The sequence below is a fragment of the Etheostoma spectabile genome, chromosome 4, assembly GCF_008692095.1.
Source record: "Etheostoma spectabile isolate EspeVRDwgs_2016 chromosome 4, UIUC_Espe_1.0, whole genome shotgun sequence".
NCBI classification, from domain to species: domain Eukaryota; kingdom Metazoa; phylum Chordata; class Actinopteri; order Perciformes; family Percidae; genus Etheostoma; species Etheostoma spectabile.
The window spans coordinates 21,167,241-21,186,577 of NC_045736.1; the positions used below are offsets into that span (position 1 = coordinate 21,167,241).

General features: G+C 42.9%; 1 protein-coding gene across 5 annotated transcripts in view; it reads right to left on the bottom strand.

Moving 5' to 3' along the window:
- Positions 1–19,337, bottom strand: part of srgap2 (SLIT-ROBO Rho GTPase activating protein 2) — a 58,600-nt gene that overhangs the window by 25,414 nt on the left and 13,849 nt on the right. The window contains exon 1 of one of the 5 annotated variants that reach the window (XM_032514314.1): positions 856–1,034. The exons of the other annotated variants lie outside the window; for them this stretch is intronic. Within the exon in view, the coding sequence (XP_032370205.1) occupies positions 856–901 (46 nt within the window). The 5' untranslated portion in view covers positions 902–1,034. Of the gene's footprint in view, positions 1–855; positions 1,035–19,337 lie in introns of those variants that run through there. 5 annotated transcript variants of the gene reach the window in all.

Below are 19,337 nucleotides of genomic sequence, written 5' to 3' on the forward strand. Positions count from 1 at the left end.
GATGAGTTTAACTTCTTTATAAAATGTATCATGCTAAACACAATCCAGGTGTGATCACCAACACATTGAAGCCACAATATAGAGCATACACAGAATGTTTGTTCTAAAATCAAAGGCCTCTTTTCCCTCTAAAAAAAGAAAAAGAAAACTACATGCAATTATCCATATACCTGGGGAGTAATCTGCATACATTTACTGTTGACAGTGGCGTTCTATCATTATAAGATATGTGCCACAACAATGTGTAAGACGCTGAAGTCTAAAGCAGTTTCCGCATTACAGTTTATGTGGATGAAGCCCAGCTGCAGTGATATACACAGCTATGCATGCGTACACATCATCATATTCATATGCAGGTGTGCATTTGTGTGTTTGCGATCAGCTTTCCTCTTCCACACACAGATCTCCAGGGGCAGTCATTTATCCCAGCTTATCGCTTTTCATTCTCCTCCTGCCTCCTTCCCCTCTCCCTCCTCTATGCTCTCAGGTCTGGCCTCAAATTAATAGAGTGCACTCAGACACACTCTGTAACCATATTCAATCACAAAAACTGCCCATGGCAGTTATAGACTGGGACACACAAAGCGTCTGCAGCAACACGTGCACACCAATGGACACACACACACACTATGATGGTGATAAGCTGGATCAGTGCTGACAGCTGACAGATAAATGCTATGCTCTCATAGCTGCCTGCCATTGCCAAGTTGGCTGCACATGCATCCTTTAAAAGAGTAAAAAAACAGCACACACACAGACACACACAGACAGACAGACAGACAGACAGACAGACACACACTTTCAATTGCCAGCTTGTGCAATTGTATTATGGCTAGTTTACCACAGCTGTCCTACCTTTACAACGGTGGCTGTAGAGAAAGCGAACGGTTTTGGCTTCCATCCTGGCTTCAGCACGGTATAGGCTCTCCTCCTCATATACACACTAATTCATACACACACAATCACAGGCAGACAGTCAGCCGTCCGTCCGGCAGGCCAACAGCAACTGTTAATGCTGCCTTTGTGTTTAACAGCTGAGAGTGCAGTTTCTCATTACCACAAAGAGAAGTGGGATATCTAAATGTGTCTGTGACCCCCCCCCCCCCCTCTCATAAACACAGACCTAAACATTGTGCCACTAGCCAGTGGCTGTGTACGCTCACAGTCAGTTTTTACAGATTAAAGGGCAAGAACATATGAGCATTATGACACTACGGCACAAACACTCACATACAAAAAAATAAATACCCACACAGACAGTCTGTGTCTATGCTAATGACCTAGTGTGAATATTTGCTTTGACAACACATGTTATTGTCTCATGGTCTGAATGTTTTTGTGGTCTGTGTGTGTGTGTGTTTATGTGTAATTTCCTCATTGCGCAGCGCTGTCAATGATAGGGAATGAGTCTGTATCCTGCTTCTCAAGGCTGCAACACAATCCTTTGAGAAGGCGGCCTTGTAATTAACCGACCCAACACAACAAGATGCACCACATGCACAAACATATCAAATAAAAACAAGTGATCCCATCCATAAGGAGCCCAAAGGCAGGTTTGGCAACTTGACAGCAATAAATAACTTAAAAAAGGAGCTAAAAAGATCCATCATCTGTGCCTGCTGTAATATGGTAAAAATGCCCACCAATCACCAATCCGCTTGGAAAGAACCAATCAAATGCCTCCTTGACCCTCTGCGCATACTCTACCCCTCCCGTGTACGAGCTTAAACTCAATGCGTGCCGATGCTCCCGGAGTTTCTGCAAGTCTACTGGAGAATGGACTAGTCATGTCTGTTTTAAACATTCGGTATGATAATATTAGGCGTTTTCTTACCAGTGAATGAGATTAATTTTGATGAGTGAAACTGCGGTCCTTTCTGCGCTCTGCTCAAAAGCAGTGATGCAGCGGTGTCTGTACGCCTGTGTGTGGGTCAGAGCCCCAAGGGCAGGGGGAGGTGTTAGACGGAGACCTGAGGAAATGCTACTTTCAAATCTTACTAGCTTTTCAACATTACAAACCCTGCCATTAAGAAGGTAAAGGAAAGTATAAGGTAATCAGCAAGGTGGCTTTTCCATCTAGACACAGTTATCCTTAAACAAGAGAGGAAAGTTAGCTGAGAGACGCGGAGCTTTGCAAAGCAAAGAGGAGAGATGCCATCACAAAAGAGCGATGTGGGGCGCCAGGTTAGCTCACCTGGTTGAGTGTGTGCCTCATGTACAGAGGCTCAGTCCTCGCGAGTTCGATTCCAACCTGCCGCCCTTTGCTTCATGTCATTCCCCCTCTCGCTCCTCTTTCAAGATTTCAGTTATTCATCAAACCAGGGCCTAAAATGCCCCCCAAAAAAGAAGATCGATGTGGGTCTTTCTTTCGGCCTTACCCCTCTGTAATGGTCATCATCCCCTGAGCCAAGGAAGAAGTAGGATGTGACGCCTCTACCCCCTCCAGACAGCCCAGTCACATTTTCCAGGCAGATGAGAGCAGGTCTTGTAATTGGGCTCTGGAATTCTACATTACTGATGCTCTATATTCTCTTTTTTCCTTCCTTCCTTCCTCCTCCTCCTCCGTCTGTAGGACGGAGGGCTGTGTGGCTCTGTCTGCACTCTGCACAAGACTTGTCCATACATTTTTCCTTTTGTTCACCAGTCCCACCAACACCACGACCAAACTCCATACCAGTCAACATCTGCCATTAATCACTCGCGAAGAAACTGATCAAGCTGAGAAATTCTGTTCTAAAATAAGACCAGGAATCTATGCATCTATTGTTTAATCTTTGTAGCTGTACTAACATTAATTGCTTAATTGATTTGTTGTCAACTAACAAATGAATCTGCAACTATTTTAAAAATCGATTCATCGGATTTTAATAATAATTTGAGTAATTAAAAACAAAGGAATGTCTAAATGCTCTGATTCCAGCTTCCTAATTTGGAATATTTTTGTTTTTTGTACTTCTCTATGACAGTAAACTGGTGGCATGGCTTTCTATGTAGAAACAACGAAATGGCAGAAAACCTTTTTATTTAACCTGCCACTGCTCGTCATGCATTATTGATTAGTTTGTTTGTTTCGACCCAGAAAAAGGAAGATGAAAACCAAGAGAGAGATGATAGATGGAGACAGCATAACCACACTAGAATGACATTACCATCGTGGTCAATGACTGCTGCTAATTCTGTAGCGGACAGACATGTTGCTGATTTCAAATATGTGATGAATACTCCAAAAAGAAAAGTCAAAAAAAAGAAAAAAGGAAAACAAGATGCTGCCTAGAGATGTAACATTGACCGGTGTAACGATAAACCACAATAAAAATGTTGGCTATAACAATGATCGTTTTCATTTAAATTATTATTATCGCGGTGGATTACCACGGTGTGGAAAGCGTGTGTTTAATCCTTCCCAGCTTCTTCTGAGTCTCCTGAAGTTGCTGCACAGGCGCACTGCGTAGCCTATAAAGTGGGAGGAGATGACAGCGCTCAGGACATTTATCAGCCCTCTAAAAGGACTAAGTCTGAAGCATGGGTATATTTTGGTTATGAGAAAGGACATTGATTGAAGATAGTTATCCTTTCTGCAGAATTGGTAGGAAAAAAGTTGCTGCTTAAGGCATTGAACACATTTTTAATAATTCTGGGATAATTTAAATAAATTATCTGATCGCAAAAAAATTATAATACCACAATAATACCGAAAAACTTGATCATTTTGCTCACTATAAACGTGAGGTTAAAGCTTTTGGCAAGCACTATGTGGAGCCTGAAAGTCGTGTTTTCCCAGCACCATTACCTTTTATAGCTGAAGTTAGCTTTTGCAGCAACATGCCACCAGCTTTAGGCTATGTAGTTCAAAACTGACAGAAGTGATGGCGGGCCTGGATGCTGTTCATAGCTGGCCTAGATACAGGAGCCACACATACTGCTGCTAGCACCCATTATACCTGAAAACACCCAGGGCTATGGGCACAACACACACACAAACACACACACACACACACACACACACACACACACACAGATGTGACACTGTGAGTCCAAGCTGTCACTCTGAGCTCTTTTGACGGCAGTTCTCCAGCCTGCTCTTGGAAGCCCCACCCCTGATATGTCCACCTTTATTATCACACACACACACACACACAAAACACACACCACACACACACACACACACACCCCCACACACACCAACTGTTTAACAAGTAGACGTGATGAGTGTTTGAGACAAGGCTTGAATTGACTGGGTTGGGTGCGAGGGAGATACAAACAGACGACAGGTCTGTTCATTTAAAGGACAGTTTTTGTTAATTATGACCCCCCTTTCTGGGCCCCCTTATAGCTCAGTTGGTAGAGCGGACTCCTCAACGCAGCGGGCCAGGATTCGACTCCAACCTGCGGCCCTTTGCTGCATGTCATTTCCCTTCTCTCTCCCCTTTCATGTCTTCATTTATCCTGTCAAAAATTAAGGATAAAAAATGCCCTAAAAATAATCTTTAAAAAAAATAATTATGACCCTTTAGTCTTGTTTGTACAGTTTCTACCGAGATACCTCTCGCTAAATACAACACTGCACTTACCAAGTTAACTGCAGAGATTAGGGATTTTCTCGACACCAGTGCTATGGTATTGAAAAAATTATTTTCTGATCTCAGCAACTTTGGTGAGTCCAGTAATAATTGTCATAATCAACAGAACCAGAAATATGAAACTCAAGATGTACAAACCGAGATAATCCTTTAAACACACGTCTCTCTGTCAGCATTGAAGTGCCTACAACCTGTGCCAGGTAATCAGTAAACACAGCGGTAACACAAGAACACACACACTCAACCTAGCACTAAACTAGTTAGAGAAAATCCAAGACAACCAACCAGGAGATCTATCTATTGTTGAGGTATTTTGTTTCTGCATTTCTGTGTGTGTGTGTGTGTGTGTGTATACACACACTATGTTTAGGGACTAAGCCCTGGTCTTTGTTGCTGCGGGGGCTGATACTGCAGTAGAGCACTGGAGAAGAGGAGGGGAGTAGAAGGGGGGCGGTAATGCTTTTGAGTTGTACCACAGTGAGCTCATACTATTGTCCTCAGTAAGAATGAAAGAAGCAGAAAGAAAAAGAGAAAGAACAGAAAGCGTGTAAATTGTGAGTAAGTGAGTGTGAGTGTGAGTGTGTGTGTGTGTGTGTGTGTGTGTGTGTGTGTGTGTGTGTGTGTGTGTGTGTGTTGTGTGTGTGTGTGGTGGTGTGGGTACACTGCGTCACTGTGAATATATGTCCATTCATCCCTGGACACAGGAAGAGAGGACAGAGAGACAGGAAGTCAGTTGGACCAGTTCATTGCCAGTAGAGAGCACACAGGAGGGAGGGTCATACTAAAACACTTCAGGAAGCATGTGTGTGAGTGTAGCAGGATGGGGGGGGGGGGGGTTGGACTGAGGTGTGTGTGCCTGTTTCTTTCAAATGAAAAAATCCAAGAAAAACAGGCAGTTGTGGAGTTCACCAATATAAACCTTAAACCTAGCTCCGAACCTGAAACCAGGCAGAAAAAAAGAAGGGAGCGAGACAGAAGCAGAGAAACTGGGCCAGGGGGGGAGGGGGCAAGTGTGTGTGTGATTTTTAGGCAGTTGAATGAGAAGGTAGTCTGAAGCTTCAGGTTGCAGGTAGTATTTCCTAATAAGATTCTTTAGCAGGGTGGAATCTGTTTGTTCCAGACATGCCTGCCTAATACTGTTTCACTGTACACACACACACACGCGCGCACACACACACGCAAGTGAGTGAGGAGGGGAGTAGAGGAAAAGATAAAATTACAGTACAGTAAGTGTTGGAGGGAAAACTATTGCATGAATGGAAATATTCCAGCCAATGTCTTTTCCTTGGTTCCGGACCTTACTCTAAAACCACCCACCCACCCACCCACCCACACACCACACACACACACACACACACCACACACACACACACACACACACACACACACACACACACACACACACACACACCACACACACACACACACACACACACACATATAGGCATTTCCTCTCTCACCCAGAGCTTGAAACCTTTAGGAAAAGCAGTGTCGTCTTAAGGAGGCAAGTTAACGAGTTTAGCAACTTTTAGACCTGGAAACCCCTGCTGAAGCCAAACCACTGCAGACCTGCTCTGTGTGGCAGAGGAGAGGAAAAGACAGGCATAGAGCAGAGGATATGACGATAAGAGATACTTTGTGCTGTTCTTGAGCATAAATAAGTAAGGAATAGGAGGGGTAGAATTTATTGATGTCTCTTTGGTAAATTTCACTTTTGGCCCACTTTTTAATGGAGAACAAAGTATTGAAGGAAGCTTTCAGCCAGGCAAGGAAGCAAGCCTCTGACCTCTCAGCTTTCCACACACCACACACACACACACACCACACACACACACACACACACACACACACACACACACACCCACACACACACACACACACACACACACACACACACACACACACACACACACACACACACACACGCACACACCACACACACACACACACCACACCCACACCACACACCGGATTATAGAAGTTGGGCTCACTGACATAAAAGACCACTGTATGAGCATTTGTTAATAATGAATGAGCAAAGTTTGAAGAATAAGGAGCAGGCCTCCTTAAAAGAATAGTTTTATTTTTATTTTTTAGGAAATGCACTTAGTTAGATGAAACAGGAAAAGAGGAAGTGCATGGCTATGACAAAAAAAAAATTCTCCCAGAACTCCCTAAATCTGACCAATGAAATCACCATTACTTGTCTATGTTGCATGCTTCATGGTAGTCGAGTTGAGTGAGTGGAGGAGACTCTGTGAGAGGAGAAAGAAAAGGGGGTGACAGGGAGGGATTGGGTAAGTTATTGTGGGGGGTGGTACTCAGTGGGGGTAAATTCCTCTGCACTACCACTCAGATCAGGAAGTCATTAACCCTTTACTAGCTGGCGATATGCTTTATCTCCAGCTGGAGGAACACAGCAACAGGATAGAAACAGGACTCTTCATGGAAGATGAGAGGTGTGTGTGTTTGTGTGCGTTAATGCATCTGTGGCCCACACAGTTGGATCATGTGGGCTCACGTCTGGGTTCCTTGCACTCCGTGAGCTGGGAGCACAGGTCAGGGGTCAGAGGTCGCAAAGCTACTGGGGGGATTCAGTCTCCCACGTCAACCAACTGGTGGAAAACACCTACAACAATGGAACTATCCATTTCACCTCGGACTAATGCTAAAGTAGTTTGAACAAATCCCACTGTCTGAATCTAATGGCATGGAGAATATTCTACATCTGCCATAGCACCTTATCATGGTCATTTCATCACATGGTCAGTCCATACCAGACCTATGTAATCACTTCACAAATTAACTATATAAATTTCTTTGAGTGATTTTTATGTTTGTGAGATATGTGTGTGTTTGTTGGGTTATGTTTGTATAAGCTACTGGATGCCTAAAATTTCCCTCGGGATGAATAAAGTATCTATCTATCTATCTATCTATCTATCTATCTATCTATCTATCTATCTATCTATCTATCTATCTATCGCAACACTTACCCCTCCCAACACCAGCAGCCCTTTCCAGCCCTCTCATGCTCTGATTCTTCTCTTGTTTTGACAGTGGGACTGCAGGGTTGGAGATTGGGGGCTGGGGTCTCTATGCATAATGAAAAAGGCAACTTATCAAAAGTTAACAAGCTCCTCACCCATTTACAGCCCCTGCCTGCTCCACTAACCCAGTCTGGAAAAGTAGCAGACATAGTGTGTGTGTTGGGGGAGGGGGTACTTTACCCAATCTGAGGGTAGATGAGATTCAGATGAGATTAGGGCTGCAACCAATCATTAATTTCTTAATTTATCAGTCAACTGTGTTTTAACTGTTTCGTTGTTTAGTCTTGAGCTGAAACAATCAGCTACTTTTCAAGTCATTTTTCAACCAAAAATGCTTAACATTCCCCGTTTCCATCTTCTTCATTGTAAGCAGTTGCTGCTTGTTTTGTATTATGCGATAGTTAACTGAAACTCTTTTGGTTAATTAATCGATTATTAAAAGTTGTTGACTAATTTTTCAGGACTTAATGAGGTTACACACTCCTATCTTACAATTCCTCAATTGACATGATATAAGACAGACCTCTAGGCGAAATAGTGTGTGTGTGTGTGTGTGTGTGTGCCATCAGGTGTCACCTCTATTTCCTGTCTCTGCTGGACACAGCCATCTGGGCCTCAGTCTGTTCCAACAGTCCCTCTCCCCCTTTCCCTTTCCCTCTGTCTCTCTCTGTCTCTCTCTCTCTCTCTCTCTCATGACAGTATAGCGACCTACGCCATCTGTCTGAGGAGGTATGGATAGGTGTCTTTTCAGTGTTTCCAAATGACCAGTGCAGAACACCCCAACTAATCAGCCTAGCAGCCAGTCAGGGGATTTGACTAATCCAAAACACAAGCATGGGAGGGAGCCCGCTGAGTGTGTGTCTGTCTGCGCGAGTAGTCTGTCTGACAGTCTGTGTAAGAAGTTAAATCAACCTTGACAATCTTGGACTCTCTCTTAGCATCCAGCACTGCAAGAATCATCAGACATGGCACTACTTTCAAACAGTGATGCATGGTTGTGGGACTTCTTCCATTTGCAGACACATCATTGAGTGGGTAAAGGTTCATTCTCATCTTTATTAGCAAGTTGACACTTAATAATTCATAATTTCAGTGAATGAGTGACCGGTAATGACTCCCTACTCTTAGATTAAATAGTTATCAATCGTTCTGTCAACCCTTCTTATTTTTTCCTTTCCTTGAAGGCTTTGTGGGCAAGTGTGCATGCATGTAAAGCACCCCACCCCCCTCCCCCAGAGGGAAGCATCAACGCTTTGAAGCCTAACATAGTGTGTAATAGCCTCCCTCTGTCGTCTGTCGTACGTGAAAGCCTCTATCTCACAGCAAACTGTACCAACACACATACACATAAACCCCGGTGGGAAAAAGATGCATGATACTAAACATGTGTACGTGAGTGGTATGTATAAAGCAAAATCGTATCACTACAATCCAAGACACATCAGTGGCATGCCGAAAATGGCTATTGAAAAAAAGAATGTTTAAGATGGAGATGAGGGTTTAGAGGAGAGGGTGGGCAGAACCACTGCAAGTTAAAGGCTGTATCTGCTGACGGCTGTTGATCCTTATCTGAGTGCCAGTGGAAGGCAGAGGGGGGGGGGGGTTGTTAAAGGGGGGGAAAGCAAGGGAATATGTTCCATCAGACAAAGGATGAGACCAAGAAGAGCAGTGGATAACATGAGATACTATCGCAAAATCCACCTTGAGGTCATATCGTCGCTGTCTCCAGCTTCAGCATCAACCTTCTTCCCGAGACGGAGATATAGTGATGTGGTAGAAAGAGTGCCAGGCACATGGCACATGGCACATGGTGGCCCACTTTAATATACAGTCTGTGTGTGTTTGTGCCCACGTGTGTACATATGTTTTGTTTTTTTGATCCTGATGAATTTTGTTCTCTTTTATCTTCTCACAACTTTATTTTTCTCATTTATCAACATCTGCTGCCACCTTTGGCTCGTAGTTGCTTCGCATTACTGCTGGAAAAATTAGGTGATCCGTTAGTTAATCAACATCAATTCTGATAACTGATTATTTGCTGAAGTTATTTATAGTAAAAAATGCTGCTCTAATGTGAGGCTTTGCTTATTTTCTCTATCTCACATCACTGTAAATTGACTGTTTCTCAGACAAAACAAGCAATATTAAAAAAAAATGTAATAGACTACACTGTTAATTAACTAAAAGACAAAAATGTTGAGATTAACAGATAAGGAAACTAATCTTTGGTTGCAGTCCTAAACTGTATTGCTAAAGGCACTCATAGAATACTCCTATAAATACTGATCTGTAAAAACATGCCTGTGTGTGCTAACAAAGTATAAGTTGTACTATGATAAAGCTATAGCTAAGGTTATATGGAGGTAAAAGCTGTAGCTCATTATCAGGGAACATTGCGTGCGTCAGTGAGGTACAGTGTTTGGCTCTCATCTCTTCATCACTGAAGGCAGAAAAAGCTGAATCAGGATCAGCCTATGCAGCAACTACAATCACACACACCCCTTCCTCTGTCCCCTCTTCTGTATCCATTTCACCCTTTTATCCAACCCGCTGCTCCAGAGATATAACTCATTCTCACGCCTGCTGCTGTGTGTATGTGTGCATGTATGTGTGTGTTTGCACACTATAGAGAAGTGGCCTTGCTGTGTAATGACTCCGGCAGAGGCAACAGCCCAGAGAGTCGGGGTTGCCGGCAGTGACAGGCTGGCCAATGAAATATGGCCTCCATTTCAACCAGGCGGCAGTCTATGACAAGTACCCTTGCAGATACCCAGCCTTGGTATGTGAGGAACAGCTATGGTGTGCGTATGAGATGATCAGAGCCCCACCCTACCTACACGTCACCCCGTGGAGAATGTAGCATTGCGGTATATACTTTAACTGACAAATGGAATGGTAATAGGGCCATGACTATAACTTAAGTGCTACTAGTAGTTGTAGATTTGTATACCTAACTTGTATATACGTCTGTACATATTTCCTTGGTATTTCCTTTCCTATCTTTATTTTTTTAATATTTATTCTATCCTATTTTGTTTTATTTCTTGTATATTCTGTATGTGTGCTGTGTCTCTGATATTTTGCTGCTTTAGCACTGAAATTTCCCAATTTGGGATCAATAAAAGTCTATCTGTCTATTATGCAGTTTACTCATTGATTTGGTATGCCACAGTGAAGATCACATTCAGCCGGCAAGTTAAATTCTTCATCACTTCCATTCTGCAGCAAACATGTGGAGGTAGAGAGAGAGAGAGAGAGAGAGAGAGAGAGAGAGAGAGAGAAGAGAGAGAGAGAGAGAGAGAGGGCCAATGTGCCTGAAGAAGCTCTTCAGCACAACAAACCGCCGCAACAGAATTCTGTTGAACGGCACAAGAGCAGCACCAAGGGACTCTGGCTGAGAAAAAGCTCCCCTCATTCTGTTTCTCTGCAGCAATTGTGAGGTCTTTAGCTGTTTTATATTTAGTTCCTTTCATGATCACAAAACAACCCTGCTGTCTTGAGGCAGACCAAGAAGAGCAGCAAGTAAAGACAAACTAAGGTGTTCTTGCTACTCCTCTTTTGTTTTGTGTAGTGCCTTTTACACCAAGCATCAGTGTAAAAGGGTTGTCCCACAGTCATGATATCAGGGTCAGTTTCTTGGTAAGAAAAGTTATAAACTGGATGATAAAGATGTCTTTTACCAACCTTTCAACCCTACATTTTTTGGGTCAATTGGGTTGCATTATCCAATCACCAATAAAGGCTTTTAAAAGAGACTTAACCGCCAGCAAATCAACTACACTTGTTCTATTGAGTATTTATGAGTACTTTAATACCCAAGGCTTAGGCTATGGTTTCAGTCCCTTTCTCCCTTTCATTTTGTAATACCAAGACTGGGTCCTTTATCTTAACAGTGAGAGGGGTCTTAAGCTGTGAAGATCACATTTAGCCACCCAGAATGGGATCACAGTAATCCTCAGACCAAAGTCACCACTTGAGGAAGGGTCATAGACTGATGGTGTGTAGTTGTATATTACACACCCACACCCACACCCACACCCACACCACACACACACACACACACACACACACACACACACACACACACACACCACACACACACACACACAGTAACAGCAACTTGTTGTGATACAGGGTAATCATGGGTCATCGGGCCCACATGAGATGAACATGCTTGGTGTAAAAGGAGTCTAGATGAGGACTCAGGTTACTGTTCAGTTCACCACAATACTACTAGGTTAAAGCCCTAGCTGTTTTCCATCGGAGATTAGCCCTTTAATGAATATTTTGGGCTTTTAGACAAAGTAGGGAAATGTGTAAGACAGGTTCCATTTCAGCAGGCTTAACATGGGAGTGAAACCATTTATACTAAATCACTGCCGGCATTGCATCCTCCCATGTTTTGTTCTGAAATTAAATAATGCATTCCTGCATAAAACATACATACATAACATAACCATAAAACAGTTATTTCAAATTAGACAGACTTTGTTACCAGCATTCAAAGACGCACAATGATGCTAATGCAGCAGCTGGCAGAGGGTTTAGAATTAGAGCACTGCAGTGTTCTCTAATTCCTCTAACAGGATGAGCTGTGCCATAGAGACAGTCTATTAAACTTTACTAGATTGTACCATACAGAGATAAGCCTTCCACTGAGAAGCCTGACATCCTTCAAAAGAGAAAGCTCAAAACCAGAAACTTGCATAACAACCTGCCCGGCTGTGTAGAGAGGGGTACACAGGGCACTGTTACACTTTTCACACTTCTTAACCTTGGTGTTCTGTAACAGCCTGGAGCAAGTGTAATGCACAAAACCAGACAGACTCACTTTGTTTTTTTGCTTTTCTGAGTTAAAGCTAAATTGTATGAATGTATGAATTTGTAAGTAGGCAGATGATTGCATATGGCACAGAGCCTTCTATAAGGCAGGTGTGTAATTTAGTGTACACTCATTTAGTGGTTGGGGTATATCAGACTAAATTACTCTCCATGCCGCAGTGCAAATTGGGGTCAATTAGAGCTCTCTGCCCAATTAAAACTCTTTTTGTATACCTCAGCACTACAGGCTGCGGGATATCGCAGTGCAGAAAACTCAAGTATGCCTTAAGTAAATCTCCCATGTACATAGAAGTTAAAAATTTCAATTCTTTGTGAGTGTACCAGATTCTGTGTGTTTACCATTGCGCGTTAGCCTAGCAGCTAGCGGAGTTTCCTTCTGCTAATAGCTTAATCCCGACAAAACTGGGCATTTTCTAGCCTAAACAGAGCAGCGTATTGGTCATATTAGAGACAGCAACAAGTTAGAGGACTTCCGAGTCGTCTTCTATGCTCTGTGTCTGCTCACCTGCTAAGACCACTGGGCTGCAAAGCGTCTGCCCTTCGGCATTGTTGCCAAACTTTTTTCCTTTTTTTTAACTTTGACAAATTGTCAAGTTTCCAAATGACTGAAGATATAAGTTATTGTTACATGATGTTGTTAATACATGTTTTAAATTTGACAATGTAGTGTGCTACATTGCCAAAGGTCAGCTATTATATTGCATAAAAGTCTAGTCTAAAAATGTCATAGCAACCTGTGCTTTAAAAAAGAAGAAAAGTAAAACTCGAGAATCAAATCAAATATTGACCTTAGAATTGAAAATTCCCCCCCACATTGATTCTGAGGACCCCCTATGTGTCCCGGACCCCCTGTTGAAGATCCCTGTGTTTGTGAACCACTGCAGGGTGAGAAACGTTCACCTGAGGTCAGAGGACGCTATGACACAATGAACACAGCCTTTGTGCTGCTCTAACACACATGCACGCTATTGTTTTGCTTTTCACACATAACTGTCAACAAAGCAAGCATTGTATACCACCCACGTGATTGTCCCTATAGCTCAAATATCACCATCTCATTGGTTGTAGCAAGCATCTTCCCAGTCTGATGATCATTACAATTAGCCAACTGTCAGCTATGCTCTTAGCTGCAGCCTGACATGCTACTGCTAACCTAAGAACTGGTCGTGTTGTTGTATTGATTTGAGACCACCACGTTGGCGCAATGGGGAATGACGCCGCCAAGTTTTTTTTAAGCCAAGGCAACACACTCTGCAGTCCAATTATAATACCTTGTGGTATTGTGCCAATTGTGCCATTCATACCTCCTACGCATCAAGAAAGGAGAAAATTGTGGCTGCGATGATTGATTTCTAGCTGTAAAATCCTGCCTAAAAAAAGTACAACCTCCTGAGCAAGGGTTTTTTTGGCATCTGATAAGCTTTCAATCTCATGGATGCATTATTGAAACTAGACTTCCTGGTTCATATTTCATCTTCGGTGCCTGCAACAACACGCTGACACCCACGCAGCCTCTTGCATTTATTTGAAGCAGTGCTGTTGTCAGTTTGAACAGTCTAACCGATTAAGTAGATACTCACTCACAGTTAACTCAGAAAGCCTGTCTTCACTCCCTAATGTAAGCAAGCATCCCTTGAAATGTGCATGAGCAAGGTGCTGAATACAGAGCGGCTGCTCTCTAGCTCACCCTGAGCTTTGACTTCCCTGAGGAGGGTCAATGATGAGGTAAACTTCTGGAAGTATCTTAGACTAAAAGCCCAGTATCCTCCTCCTGACATCCCTCTGATAGGCCCAGTGGTTGAGTCCTACTGTTTAAGTCTTTCTCTGTCTGTCATCCTGCCCTTTGACACCATGGGAGCCTGGCGTCTTGGGAGACTTCAGACACATGATGGAAAACAAAGCTATCTGTGCTCAGGAATGGACAGCCCTGATACCAAGAGAATACACCCCTCCAACGAGAGGAGAGTAAACACAGGGTTGATGACTGTACATGTGTCCTATTTTGAGTCTGATGTAATGTGTGCAACAGTGAGCGGACGTGTTGGACTGAATGCAACACAATAGGGTGCTGCATTGTGGGCGGACACACCCTTTCCTCCTAGCTCTTCTCCACTGCCTCCACTCCGGCCCCTCAAAACTGCCTTGACAAGATTTCAAAAGAAAAAAAGGGAGTGGACACACAGGAATGAAATATGTAATATGTGAAACTAATATGTGAACCCCCCCCCCAAAAAAAAATCAGGAATAAGCAAGTAAGGAAATACAACAGGGGAAAAGGAAAGGACCAAAACCAACATATGCAAGAAAAAGTGAGAGGTTTGATTCTCAGCTATAGTAGTGGAAACATGACAGAGAACGAGGGGAGACAAAGTGGGCAGAACTGAGCAGACTGGGGGACGCGGTAAGAGAAACAAAATGGGGGCATAAAAACAGTCTAACAGGAGACAGATAAATGCAGAGAAATCTAGAGGGAGGAAAGGAGAGAAAAGGATATGCTGTCTGTAGCATTGTGTTCTGCAATGTGTTGCTGAATTATTGATGCTGCCTCAGTGTTGAAGGGTGAGAAGAGGGAGCCCCTGCACACACGGTGTAATCTCTGCATCATAAACCTGCACTTTCACATATGCAGAGTTGTCTGTTGAGCTGTGTACAACGAGCTTCCCTTTTGACAGCAGAATTGAGTGTTTGTGGCTGGCAGTGGGAGACAAGAGGTCAAAGGTCGCAGCAGACCAGAGGGAGACATGTGGTCCACACCTGTTTTAAACTTGCCCCAGTAGACTCACAGGGACTGATCATCACGAGCCAGACACAAAGTAAAGTGAGAGAGTCATTAGTGCCATTAATTTTTTAACAATTCTCCCTAGTTTTGAAAGACTCCAAAGAGCTCTCTTCTCGCTTTGCTTTATCCCTTCCCTGCCTGTGTTTTCCTCTCTCCCTGACTGGCTCTTTTTCTTATCCGCAGAGGAAGCCTGTTTGATCTTGAGTCCTGCTGTTCTGACTCTCCCGCTCCCAGACATGAGGCATACACTCCTCTCACTCTCTTTCTTTCTCTCTCTTGCTAAAGGAGAGAGCTCCCGCTTTTTCTTTCTATGCTTCTACTTCTCCATAAAAAGAACGAAAATCACAGACTCTCCCTCCCTCTCCTCCTGGCTAGAAATCAGACACATTCTCCTTGTTGTACCAAAGACAACAAAATAATTCATGAATTCAAAATGGCCTCGATTTTGTGGTGAGGCCAGCTGTGCTGTGTGCATATGGAGCATGTAGAATGTAAGCTATGACAGCAATGTATTTCACTCAGAGGACAGTGGCCTTCATTGTCATCCCCAGTTAGAGCGGGACACAATGGAGAGGGATACAGCCAGGGACCTGACTCACACATACTGTAAGCCTTCCTGGCCGTTATCGGTAACAAAGACGCTGAAAACAATGGGCATTAAGTGTCAACGTGTTGTGTGGAGATACGGCTTTAATAGAGGAGGTCATGCCAAAACACATCGCAGTTTGTTTTGTTTTACTGAAATTTAGTGTGATTTTTGCGGGCCCATTAACTACATATTGTATTTAACATTTCTTTAAAAGAGTTGAGTGTTAGTTGCTGAAAAAGCATGTTGAAAACTCAAATCTTAAAAACATATTTGGTCTTCTCTTGTATTAAAGTTATAGTTACTCTGCTCAAACACCTTTTTGGGGGGGGCTTTAATGGACTTTAATTGACAGCATAGCTTGAAGACAGGAAAGCAGAGGACAGGGTTGACATGCAGCAGAGGGCTATGGGTCGGATTCAAACCGCTGCCAAAGGCTCTACATGGGGTGCAGACTCTACTGGATATAAGCTAGCGGTCACCCCCTCAAACCCCTTGTTAATGCTATTCATGGCTAGCATTTTTCAGCAATAAACACTCAATGTAATAGCATTCTGCACTGTAAGTAGATTTTATTGTTACTGCGGGAATATGCCTTTTTACTGGGTAATCTGCTGGCACAATTCAAACTCATACCAACGCACAAAGTAAAACAATGCATGGTCATGAGTTTACAGTGTCAAGACATCATTAGCCTACTTTGTTAAAACAATAAGAAACAATAAATCCTCTGTGACCAATGGCGGTTTGGCTCCTTAGAGTAGCTGCTCAAGCTGCGTTTGCTGTCCCCAGTGATCAGTGCAGGTGTCTTTATGAATATTAAATATTCTTAAAACGCTTTGCTTTTACCACCAGTAACTACAAGTGTTGCCAAAATCAATCAGGACTGAAATGTTAAGGATTATAAGCGCCTCAAGAGCTGACTCTTTGAAGTTTTGAAGTAAGGCGTACATCAAGAATTTTCAAAACAGTTTTTCCCAACTGCAACATTGGTACTGAAAATTTGGATTTTGAACTGGGTGTAGTTTTTTTTGGTTACACTGACATTTCTATAACTTGTCAATGGTGCAAAACAAATGTGACGACAATGATTCCATGAGGTCTACATTAACGTCAGATCCAGCAGTGGGAATACACCATTCCAGACTGGGAAACTCTCTCCTCCACATTCCTCTGAGGGAATACCATCAGCACATGACAAGGGCCACACTCACACTCAGCCACTTAGCCCGCTGCCTCCCACTGCAACCTCTACACACAGAGAATGCCTGTGTGTATGTGCTTATGTGTCACGGACAGCAACCTTTAACACGCAACGCTGCCCTCAGACAGAAAGAAATACCAGGGAAAAAGGCAGTGGGAGAACAAGTTCTAAAAAATAAAAAAATAAAAAGAATTGAGTGATGGGGGGCACCAGAACATGCATGTGTCACAAATGTGATGAAGTGATTGATGGGAAGGTTCTTTGTGTAAAGGGTATCCCCCCCCCCCCTTACCCTTTATTCTTCTCTTCTTTGTCAACCTCACCATCACCCCAATAATCATTTCTGTGTATTTCCAAGAAAAAAAACACTTGGTCTTACCCAACTTTCAGCTCAGCACATGTCTATGCAGAGCACATTGTTTCCAATCTAAATAAAAAGCACCCATCAGCTCCACACCAAGCCATGTCCTACATGGGCCAGTGCACAACAGGAATGAGTATGTGTGTGTGCATGTATGGAGAGGGATGTTCCCATTTCCACTCTGTTTGAAGCACATGGACTGAGTCGGAATGCAAAGAGGGAGGGGGAGGGGAGAGGTTAGGGCCGTAATCTGAGCGGGGCATCCCACAGCGCAGGCCAGCACATGGCTAATGCACTCTACTGTGGGCCCAGCGGACAGGAGAAGGGACACTAACAGAAAAGATTTCCCTTTCAAACACAGGCTTGAATAGAGGAACACTTTATGGTCTGGTAGCCGTCCACATATCCAAATGTAACTACTGATCATCCTTTGATGACATTAACATTGTATGACAGTGGCATTTCTCCAGTCGTTGAAAAAATAACAAATGTATAATTGCAGTTACTATATGCAGCATTAACAGTTCCCAAGACACTGTAACTAAGTTCATTCCAACTGCATGTACCAAGTTTTAAACCCAAACTCAATATGCTGCAGCATTGTGCATATGTTAAAAAATATGAGTGTTGTTTGTGTTATTATTGACTATTTAAGAAATGTCTCTGAACACATTACTGCAATGTGTTGTCAACAGCAATGATGGAACGCTGCTCGATCACTTATCATTCACATTCTACAAAAGCTTGCTCAATTAAAATACAGACTATCACCATTTTAGCATTCAATTCTGTTTTGTGGAAACACAATCAGACTCTGGTATCGCCTCACATAGTTAATCATTTACAATGTCATTACAGCAGCTTGTAAGCATGCCTCTCAAAATGTATTGCAAATATGTGCGGCTGTGCGGACTGCTCCGAAGTCATTGTCTGATTGGATCACGATATTAGGTTCTATCAAACCTACCTGCTTCCAACACCACCAGAAACAAAGCGGTACTGTATCAACTTCAACTTTACTACGGTATTCCCATATAGATGTAATTATCTGGATTGTATAAAAAGAAAGGGCAATGAACCTTGGAAAAAACATTGTAATGAATATCTACTTCGTTTTTTTTTCCAACAAATTATACATGTTCCTACATCAATATACTTAGATACTTCCATTTTAAATGTGCTGGAATGTCTTCCCAGAACCACATGTATAAACCCTATGCTGTATTTACTGTAGTTTCAACAGTTCATAATAAGGCAAAAAGAGAATCTTTTCACCAGCATGTCAGTGTTTCTTTCAATGACAACAACTTTTCCAATAAAAGTGCTGCCAAGTGCCAACCATGCTCAATGGATGGGTGGATGGGTACATTTTAGTAGCACAACAAAAGATACAAACACTTGCTATCTGTTGTGTTTGTGCATGACAGGTTCAGAGACTTCTGACAGTAAATATTCTACAGCTTCGGGACATGCTTAAACATGCATGAGTGAAGAGCATATATCAGCATGTTTCTCACACAAACCGTTGCCCCCTGGCCACGCTCAGTAAGAGACAGAATAAGTGAAAGAGTCTGCTAACAGGCGCCTGAAAACTAGAGAGATAAATATCAGGCCTGAGGTATGTGCTGCTGCATCTAAACAGCTCAAGCACAATGTCTGCTGCAGGTAAACCACATATTCAGGGTGGTTCATCTACACCAGGCATGGACGCAGCACTGACATGTCAGCCCCAACATCAACATCATAACGCAGCTATTACCTACCAATTATAGACATGGTTATGATAACAGACTGGCTGTAGGTTATGACTTAACTCTGCCAATGCCCAGAACCAATGCTCTTAAAAATGGTAATATATGGAACTGTAGCATATTGGAACAGCCCAGTGTATAGTACCTATGTCAGCACTGCTACCCAGTCAGAAGCAGAGTATGA